Raw genomic sequence first — 11176 nt, 5'->3', positions numbered from 1 at the left:
TAAAATGTCGTTTGTTAATTATATACTTTAATTAAAAAATTATTATAAGTTGTTATATTATATTTTATTTTTATATATATTTTTTATAAAAAATTAAAAAAATTATTAAAATAATATACTTCCAGACGAGACCTAAAAAGAGATAAAAGACCTCTAATTGATTCGCATTGAGGAGAACTTGACTTTCTATTTTCACAATTGAAGAATTCTAATAGTAGTGTTTTTCTTCCCTTCATTTATTAATAAATATTATTTATATACAACAAAATCACAGGTGACTAAGCACCAGTCCCTGCCCCATGACCCCACCACTAAGTTAATATGTAACGAATAATAAAATAAAATAAAATAAATAACATTGTTAATAAAATCACATAGCATCTCCAACGGTAGTAGGCATTTTACCTATCTAAATATTACTATAAAGTATATATTTTATTTTGCCTATCAACTGTTTTATGTTTTTACTCCAACCATACTCTTTATTTTAGCTATTAATCCAAATACTATTAATTTTATAGAATGCCACGTCAACAACAAAGATGGAGGGAAATGATCCTAATGATTGAATACATTTTGCCTAGCGTTGAAGGCTAGCTACATGTAACTAGTGAATATGAGTTGAGCCAAAATGCCTAATCATATGCCTAGTGCGTTGGAATTGAAAAAAGTGAATCACACTAGGCATTTTAACTAACAAATATTATATGCCTAGTGCATTGGAGATGCTCTAACACAATCTTAATCCAATCCACGTAAATTAAAAACTATCCAATTCACTTTCTGCTTTCTCCAAGTTGAAAATCTTATGCAGAACATGATCAGAACTAGCATAAAGCAAGAATCTTCGGACAACAGCAAGGGCTGTGAGTTGTAGATATTGCATCTAGTCATACCGAACAAGAATAATCAATCACCAAGTAAGAACAATTCCTCTCTCTCTCTCTCTCTCTCTCTCTCTCTCTCTCTCTCTCCTACTTATAAGAACAGTCAAAGCAAACTCCTCCACCGTCAACCATAAAGAGAAATGAGAAAACCACCACCGCTAACCAATGATTGCCCCTTTTACAACCATCCCTGGCATGCCGCTGCCGCCGCCAATAATTTCCCCTCTGCCACTATCTTAATACTGGGCAGTTAAACAAATCAAATTACTCTAACTTAGGCCTCGTTTGGCAAGAGGTTATTTTAGTCAATTAGCCAAAAAGTTACTAAATTAGCCAAAAAGCCAACAACCCATATCAAAAAGTCAAAGATTCTCTTTTTTCTCTACTTTTTGCACATCTTTTCGTAATTAGCCAAAAAGTCATCCCAAACGTACAAGTTTTTTTTACCTACCTTTTTAGCCAAATAGCCAAAAAGTTACTAAATTAGTCTGTTCCCAAACGAGGCCTTAATTTGTATTTAGCTTCTTAAAAATTCGTTCATGATCAACTTGGTATGTCAATAAGTCAAGTTTGAATATGATTTTATACTCGTACAGTTTTCAAGTTGAATTATTCGAACTCAACTCGTGTTTAGTTCGTTAAAAACTAGTTCAAAATCAACCTGGTATGTCAATAAATCTAGTTTTAAAATAAAACTCGTTAAGGTTTTAAACAAATTTTGAACAACCTACTATTCTGCTTGATACCTTTGGCGGTGTTTAGCAACTGAGGTCAGATGCTATTTTAGCCTCATTAAATAAATATAAAAAAAAAAAAAGCTCAAAAGGCTTTACTATTGCTGAGGGTTGGCACTGTTGGTATTTTTTCATAATAATACATGAAAAATATATAAAATAAATTAGAGATAATTACCTAAAAGTCTTATCAACATGTTTGGTTGTAGCTTAGGTCCTATCAAAATTTTTTTGAACCAATAAGTCCCATTTGTAGGTAAAAAGACATGTTTGCCCTTTAACATAAACAACTGTATATAAAATTCCATTCACGTTATTTACTAGAAAGAAAAAAAAAATCAGTTAACAGATCAATTATGGAAGTAGCTGAAGATTCGAATCGTGAACGATCTTGAAGGATTTATTGCTTTGGTTCGCTATTATACGTAATTGATTTCTCGATTTTGATTCGAATAGGAAAGGATCTTGAAGGATTTCTTAGTTTGATTCGCTTTTTGAGTTGAAATCTATTGGAGTTTGTTATATGCGATTTCGATTTATAAATTGAAGAATTGATTTGCTGAATATTTGATCTTCGATCTGGTTTATAGGTATGCATTGTTTCGATTTTGTGTGTTATGTTTTTTTAGAAATTTCTTTATGTTGAATAATTTTGTTTTTACGAATTGAAGATGTGATTTGCTGGATGATTTATCGGTTTGGTTATCTATTTTATGAATTGAAAACGTGATTTGTGAAGTATTTGTATTGTTATGAAGTTTTTTGTTCTGGTGTTTATTGTTATGAAGTGTTTGTGAAAAATGAGAAAGTTCTTAGTATTGTTCTGATTTTTATTGATGCGATCTTTTTTTCTTGTTTAGATTGAAAAATGAGTGAAGGTTGTACAAGTGCGCCTATTTTTTTGTTGTGCAAGTATAATTGTTGCACATTTGCAATTAAGATTGATCAAAATGTTACATATGATCAGTTGGTTGAGAAGCTATGTTTGAAATGGGATAATTTGCAATCTGATAATGTTTATCTATCTTACTCATTGCCTGGACATCCTAATTGTACGTTGGACAACAATGAGGAGTTAGATTTGTTGTTGGCATTAGTTGTGCATTTTGATTCAAAGTGTATTGATGTTGTTGTGAGAATAAAAGACTCAACCATTGACTGTGGTTATCTCAACAAAAGATTGGATTATGGAGAAAGAGAGACAATGTTGGATCTTGAAGTTTGTAATATTGCATTCTCTCATGACAGCAGTAAGTCTGTGAACTTGTCAAACAGAGCATCTACATCCTCCAAAAGAAATTTGAGGTTGGAGGTTGAAGAAGAGGTTGATATGTTATCATCATTTTGTCGACACAAGGAAAAAATACTATTGTCTGCTGGTTGGGCAGTTAGTATTACACATGTAGGACAAAAATTTGAAGGTGGAATTGTTGAATTTCGTAATGCATTGTCGAAGTTTTCTATTGAGTGTGGATTTGAGTTCATATTTGTTAAGAATGATAAAGTTCATGTTACAGCACAATGTTTGTTTAGAGAGACAAAAGGTTGTATGTGGAATGTTCATGGTAGAGTGGAGAATGCTAATGGGTTCTTTTATATAAGAAAGTTGAACAATGGCCACACATGTGGTGCTGAAGTACGTACGATGAATCATTCTCGTATGAGTTCTGATTTAGTTGCTAATTTGATTGTTGAAGGTGTTCGTGATCATCCATTGACACATCCAGTTCATGTTATTTGGGATTTTAAGTTGGGGTATGGGTTGAGAGTTAGTTATCGTCAAGCTTGGTTGGGGGTAAAGAAAGCAAAATGTGAGATTTTTGGAGACTACTTAATGTCATTTGACCAGTTAAGATGGTATGTGGATGTTGCAAAGAGTTGCAATCCAGGGAGTTACATTGAGTTTGAGTGTGATGATGATACTAAACGGTTTAAGAGATTATTTGTTTCTTTTCATGGTTCCATTGGTGGATTTGATTATTGTCGACCTCTCTTATTCCTTGATGGCACATTTTTGAAAGGAAGATTTAGAGGAAATTTACTTGCTGCTACAGGAAAAGATGGAAATCAAGGTACATAAGAAATTTGTTTTCTTTGTTCTGAAATTGAGAAAGTTCTTAGTTTAGAAATATGATTGAATGTTTTAAATTTTATATAATATTTTTGTTGTATATGCATTTTTTTTTTCTTCAGTTATTCATTTTAGTGTTTTATATTTTGAATGTTAAAGTGTTACCATTATCTAAGAATAATAGAATATTTTCATTTTTTCTGTTTTGTACATGCAAGGTTCTTTCCTGTTTGTTTTGTAGTTGTTGGCTCAGAGAATCAAGATAACTGGCGTTGGTTTTTGGAGCATTTGAGTAGAATTGTTTCACCAGAACGAAATATTACATTTGTGTCAGATCGTAACCTTGGATTAGTTGAAGTGTTGCCAAAGGTTTTCCCAATGGCTTTCCATGCTTATTGTTTATATCATTTGAAGATGAACTTGAGGCATAATTTGCGTGGTATGTTTCATGGATTGAAAGAAAAGCTGATCACTTTGTTTGGGAAATGTGCATATGCTCCAACTGAAGAAACATTTCATCAATGTTTGGTTGAGTTAAAGACTCAAGGTGGGTCAAGAGTTGAAAAGTTTTTAGATGACATGCCATATGATCATTTGAGTAATGCATATTTTCGAGGTCAACGCTTTGGAGAGATGTGGTCAAATGAAGCTGAATCTTTTAATTTGTGGATATGAGAGGAACGCCACTTGCCTATCACAAAGTTGATTAATAGTGTAAGAATTAAGTTGATGAGGAAAATTGCAAAGAGGAGGGAACTTGTTAATAAATGGAATGGTTAGATATGCCCTAAAATGGAGTCCAAGTTGCATGATGGTTTTAATACTTCGAGGCCATGGATTGTTAGTTCATCTGGAAATGATGTCTATGAGGTGCATTCACATCCATCTGTTTCAGTTGACAATAGTAGACAAATATGTTATCGTGGCAGTTGAAAGGGTTTCCATGTGCACATGCAGTTGGTGCTATACAAAAGAGTGGACATGATTTGAGTTTATTTGTTGATCAATACTTCTATGTTCAAAGTTATCGAGAGTCCTATTCTTTTCCCATATATCCTGTTCCTTCAATTTGGAAACCAGATTGTAATGTTGATGGTGATAGTGAAGTTGTTCTTCCTCCTTTGTCTAAGAAGCAACCAGGAAGGTCAAATAAGAAAATGATTTGTTCGAATAGTGAGAAAGTAAGGCAAATTACTTGTAGTAGATGTGGGAAGGTTGGCAATCACAATAAGAAATCGTGTAAGGAGGCTTTGTGATTTTTTGTAGCTGCTTTGTGATTGTACAAATTTCGTATTCATAAATTTCTTGAAGTAACAGTTTGTGCTATTGAGCGCTGAGTAATAATCTTTTATGTTTTGAATAAAGTGACATTGAATTGAAAGTGAAAATATTCTTAGTTTCAAATTTTAATTTTGAAATTGTTTGTGATAATATTGTTTGGTTGGCTTTCGGAATTAAACTTGACTGTTGAATGTTTGTTTTGAAGATTATGTGAATACTGTATAAAAAGTGAACATATTCTCAGTTTAAGTTTTTAGTTCAAAAAAGTTGATTTTGTGATAATAGTGTGAGGCTCTTGTTATGAATCGGAACTAGTTATGAATGTGATCAATTGAATGAATGTAAATTAATATTCTAAATAGATGTGGTCAATGCTTTATGTTTTGATTAAAGTAACAGTGGACTGAAAGTGAAAATATTCTTTGTTTCGAATTTTAGTTTTTCAAATTGTCATAATATTGTGAGGCAGCAAATAAATTGTGTGATAATATTGTTGTTTGAAAATTGAGTGATCGGTATAAAACTGAAAATATTCTCAGTTTTAAAGTTTCCAAGTTTGAAAATAAGTGATTGTGAGGCAACAAAACATTGCATAAAAACTGAAAATATAGTAGTGTGAGGAACATAATAATAGAAACTGAGAATATGGACAAAAATATCAACAAAGCTCGGGTGCATATATCTTTGAGAGTATGACAAAATATTCCATTACACATCATAGAAATTGTAATATGGTTATTAGGTAATATGTTTGGAACTATTAACAAAAACATTAGTCATTGTATCAGAGTGTTACAAAAAAGAGTTCATTGAGTTACACATCAAAAAAGATTTCATTGAATGTTGCAGTCTTGACTCTACTTGACTCTGATTGATCTTTGTGGATCACTGACGAACTCATGTACCATGTCTGCTCTGAGTCTTGTGGATGTGCCTGGTGGTAATGTGTTTGGAATTGGCTGATGCCTCATGTATTGTCTTATGATGTAACAAACAATAATTCCACAGTCATTCCTACATAAATCATTTTTGACACAGTTAGGAAAAAAATATTTTTTTTTTTGGAAAAGATATTAAAATTTGTTAGTTAGAATAAATTAACATATGTCATTGCTTCTTGTTGAGGGCTATCTTTGACTAATTCAATCTTGACATCAGGATTCCAGGCTTTTTCTGCTTAACAAGGTGTATCCTTCATGTATTGATGGATGATTTTTTGCTGTAAAAAACATCAATATAAAGTATGTAATGATTTACATCTGATTATTGTAATGCTAATATGAAATTGTTCTTACCAGTTGATTTGCAACGTTGTAGTGCTTGTCTTTTCTTTTTCTTGGTCTCAGAGAGTTGAAATATTTCCAAGTCCCCAAGTGTTTGTCGATAACAAGTAATGTCCAATGATTGAAATTGTGGATGGGGATATGGATGTATCGACATGGGAGGGATTCTTGCAAAGTATTTTCAAAGCCTTTTTCCTTTGTTCTGAAGTTTTCTTCTTCAACATTAGCTGTTTTTTACAAAAAATATGTGAATATTCACAGTAATGGTACGAACTCAATATTCATATGTCGATGAAAAGAAACAAAACATGATTAACTACGATTTATTACTCAAATTGTTTTGAAATCTGAGTATATTCCCAGGAATGATACCAAAATCAAAATTTGAGAACGTTCACAACAATGATAACAAACACAAAAAATCTACTTTGAAACCAAAATTGAATGGAAGATAAAGTATAGAATTGACACATGCACATTTATTCCTTACCCAATATAGACTTGACAATATGAAAGACTTGTCATTGTGCTCTGCTCCATCACCAGAATTCTGTGCTTATGGTTCTGTTTCAAGAATTTCAACATATGCATCAATTGTCTATCAAATTGAAACACAAAAATGATGTTAACAAATTAATGAGAAGTTTTTCAGTGTTAAAATATTACAAATATTATACGTACACAGCTGGATATGTCTGTCCCTTTTACCAAGTTCTTGATATCATTAATAAACACACAATTGTCATATCTTGCGCCAAACCATATACAAGCACTACAAAACAATAAAAAAATGTGTTAATAATTAAGCCAGAATATTTTTAGAAAACAGAGCTATTTCTCAATTTCATTTCATATATTTGTACTACACGAAAAATTGAAAGATTTATGTAAGATTATACCTTGATTCTGTTTGCTTTTCTTTCCAAAGAATTTGTAGTTTATATTTATCTTCAAAAGGTAGCAATTGAGCCACAACATACTTGTTTGAAATTGTCTCATCTTTGTGTTCCTTCTCTTTCTCAACTTTAACTTTCTTGCCTCTATACTCATAATCTGATACCTCAGTAGTCTTCCTTGCTTTAGCTTTGATATTTTTAATCATGGAATTCTGTAGATTTGTTTGTCTTGATTCTGTCAGATCATCGGCTTTTATTGAACAAACTTGTTGGGTTAAGTCATGGACTTCTTCCTCCACTAACTGATTCTGCAACTGAGAATTTTGACAATCTTTCAAATTTGTATTTGTCTCACAATGTTTTGTTGCAAAAGGTTGTTGTGTTATCTCATGGACCTCTTTCTGATGGAGCTCTTTGTCGACCACTTCAGATTTTTCATGGACCTCTTTCTAATGGAGCTCTTTGTCCACCACTTCAGAATTTTCATGGACCTTTTTCTGCAGCACTTGAGAATTTTCGTTGTTTATTGTATGACCTTCATTCTTTGCATCTGTCCCAGAATGTTTTACTCCACAAACTTCTTGGGTTATCTCATGGACCTCTTTTTCAACCAACTGGTTATGCAATCGAGAATTTTCATCTTTCAATTGTTGTATTTGTGCTGTGAGTAGCCTGTTATCCTCTTCAAGTTTATTTATGTAGATGGTCTTCACTGTGTTGTCTAGTTGCAAATTGTTGTTCTCAGTTTGAAGTTTCTCAAGTGTTTGTTGATGAATTTGTTCTTCTCCCTCAGGTGCATCATTGAGTATAATGTTGCAGAAGTCATTAAAGTCTTCATTTGCTGGCTTTTGTTCTTGGCGGCACTCTTCAGCATATTGACCATCTTCTTCTTCTTCTTCAGTATTTTCAGCATCTTGCTTTTGTAGTTCTTGTTCTTGTACTTCTTGTTCTTCTTCTTCAGCATCTTCTTGTTCTTCATCTTCAGTGTTTTTAGCATCTTCTTTTTCTTCTTCTTCAGTGTCATCAAGTTCTTCATCACTTTCCTCATTCAATTGAGCACTAGTTACCTGTAGGTTAACATACAATAGATATGAGTTTTTGAAATAATTTAAGTTTAGGAAACTAAAAAGTTTCTCAGTAATAATTCAGTTTATAAAAATAGGGATTTTTCCCAACTTGAATTGAAATTCAAATGAGATGAGGATGTGTCCTGTCTTGTTGTCAGCTGATGTAGTAATATGACTTTCATATGTTTGTGTAATTTGGTAAGATTCCACTTGATCACCCTTGGGCATGCTTTGCTAACTTCAGGGTGGATGATCAGTGTGTGCTCACACAACCAATACTACAAAGGAAATGTAAAGAATTTTTGTCATTTGAATAAGAAATAATACTATATGTTATTAAGAACAAACTAATAGAATAGAGTAAAGATGTACTTACTAAGAGAGCCATAACACATCCTGTGACTTTTGCTGGATTTTTGTGGTATTTTTCAATTAAAGACATCAGTGTGTTCCTTATTGCTTCTGCCCAATTATATTTTCTCATTGAGTTTATGTTTTCCATGTAATTAAGAAATACCCATCCAACTGTTGTTCCGGATGTAGAGAAAAAAAGCTTCAAACAAGTATACGCACATAGCATCCTTATCACATCTTCAGTGTCTTATTTTTTCTTGTCTTTCAATGCTTTTTGCAACAAGTCGGTGATAGTTGTGCTCGATAGCCTTTCAGTTTGTATGGATCTTCTTGTCAGAAATGATGATATTCTTTTATTTCCACAACCAAGATGCATTGGCTCATCTCCACAAGATATGCCGAAGATGGACTTGATGTCTTCTGTTGTTAGCTTTACAGTTTCTGGTCCTAACTGGAAAAAACCACTGCTACCTGGTTGGTATGTTTGAATTATTTTCAAAGCAATGTCATCATATTTTCTGCATTGTTTACAACTCAGCTTGTTTTGCAATATTGCATCAAACAATACCCAAAATGGGGTTTTCTTCAAGCCATTAATATGCTTATTCCTGAGTTTGATGTGCTGTAATAGCTTCACTATTGTCACCATGTTTGATCTGAAAGTTTGTTCTTGTACTTCTTGTTCTTCTTCTTCAGCATCTTCTTGTTCTTCGTCTTCAGTATTTTTAGCATCTTCTTTTTCTTTTTCTTCAGTGTGATTAAGTTCTTCATCACTTTCCTCACTCAATTGAGCAGTAGTTACCTGTAGGTCAACATACAATAGATATTAGTTTTTGAAATAATTGAAGTTTAGGAAACTGAAAAGTTTCTCAGTAATGATTCGGTGTATAAAAATAGGGATTTTTCCTAAGTCGAATTGAAATTCAAATGAGATGAGGATGTGACTTGTCTTGTTGTTAACTAATGTAGTGATATAACTCTCATACGTTTATGTAATTTGATAAGATTCCACTTGATCACCCTTGGGCATGCTTCACTAACTTCAGGGTGGATGATCAGTGTGTGCTCACACAACCAATACTACAAAGGAAATGTAAAGAATTTTTGTCATTTGAATAAGAAATAATACTGTCTGTTATTAACAACAAACTAATAGAATAGAGTAAAGGTGTACTTACTAAGAGAGCCATAACACATCCTGTGACTTTCGCTGGATTTTTGTGGTATTTTTCAATTGAAGACATCAGTGTGTTCCTTATTGCTTCTGCCCAATTGTATTTTCTCATTGAGTTTATGTCTTTTATGTAATTAAGAAATACCCATCCAACTGTTGTTCCGGATGTAGAGAAAAAAAGCTTCAAACAAGTATACATGCACAGCATCCTTATCATATCTTCAATGTTTTCTTTCTTCTTGCCTTTCAATGCCTTTTGCAACAAGTCTATGATGGTTGTGCTCAATAGCCTTTCAGTTTGTATGGATCTTCTTGTCAGAAATGATGATATACTTTTATTTCCATAACCAAGATGTATCGATTCATCTCCATAAGATATACCAAAGATGGACTTGACGTCTTCTGTTGTTAGCTTTACAGTTTCTGGTCCTAACTGGAAAGAACCACTACTTCCTGGCTGGTATGTTTGAATTATTTTCAATGCAATGTCATCATATTTTCTACATTGTTTATAATTGATCTTGTTTTTCAATATTGAAACAAACAATAATCAAAATAGGGTTTTCTTTAAGCCATTAATATGCTCATTCCTGAGTTTGATGTGCTGTAATAGCTTCATTATTGTCTCCATGTTTGATCTGAAAGTCAATCTCCATTCTCTATGTTTTCTTTTTTGTTTTTTATCCGTTGAAGTTGATTTTTTATGCTTTCTTATCATTTTCATTGCATTATTTTTTAGTCTTGGGGTTTTCATGAGTTACTTTCCTATACGTAAAATCAACATAGACAAGATATAAACACTGAGAATGTGTCTTAAAAGAATCAATCCAATGTCATTAAGTCTAAATTTGATAACATTCATGGCTATAAAAACAAAATCAACATTGAAAGTTAAATTGAAAGCAAGAGAAGATGGTTAACTAGGGTTTTTCACTCAAATTGATTCATAATATGAGAACATTCACAGTAATCGCAGCAAAAATCAACATTAAAACTTAAATTAGAAGCAAGAAAACATGATTAACTAGGGTTTTCAGTCAAATTGATTGAAAACTTGAGAAAATTCACAACAATCATGTCAAAGTCAATATTGAAACCTAAATTAAAATCAAGAGAATATGATTAAGTCCGGGTTTTCACTCAAATTGACTAAGAATCTGAGAACATTAACAACAATCGTACGGAAATCGACATTGAAACCCAAATTCAAACCAAGAGAATATGATTCAATAAGGTTTTTTCCTCAAATTGTCTAAGAATTTGAGAACATTCACAGGAATCGTACGAAAATCAACATTGAAAGCTAAATTGAAACCAGAGAATATGATATCACTAAGGTTTTTTACTCAAATTGTCTAAGAATTTGAAAACATTCATAGGAATCGTGCCAAAATCAACAATGAATGCTAAATTGAAACCAAGAGAATAT

At 32.3% G+C, this 11176-nt stretch overlaps 1 protein-coding gene across 1 annotated transcript; it reads left to right on the top strand.

The window, feature by feature from the left end:
* The first annotated feature begins 4484 nt into the window (after window positions 1–4484).
* LOC114318266 (uncharacterized) lies at window positions 4485–4948 on the top strand. Its single transcript, XM_082889501.1, has 2 exons — window positions 4485–4562; window positions 4622–4948. Exons 1-2 carry the CDS (start codon window positions 4485–4487, stop codon window positions 4946–4948), a joined length of 405 nt encoding a protein of 134 aa, XP_082745627.1.
* The last annotated feature ends 6228 nt before the right edge of the window (window positions 4949–11176 follow it).

This window comes from Camellia sinensis, chromosome 9, assembly GCF_055761805.1.
Source record: "Camellia sinensis isolate YWXY chromosome 9, ASM5576180v1, whole genome shotgun sequence".
Lineage (NCBI taxonomy): Eukaryota > Viridiplantae > Streptophyta > Magnoliopsida > Ericales > Theaceae > Camellia > Camellia sinensis.
This window is presented reverse-complemented; position numbering and strand designations above follow the sequence as displayed.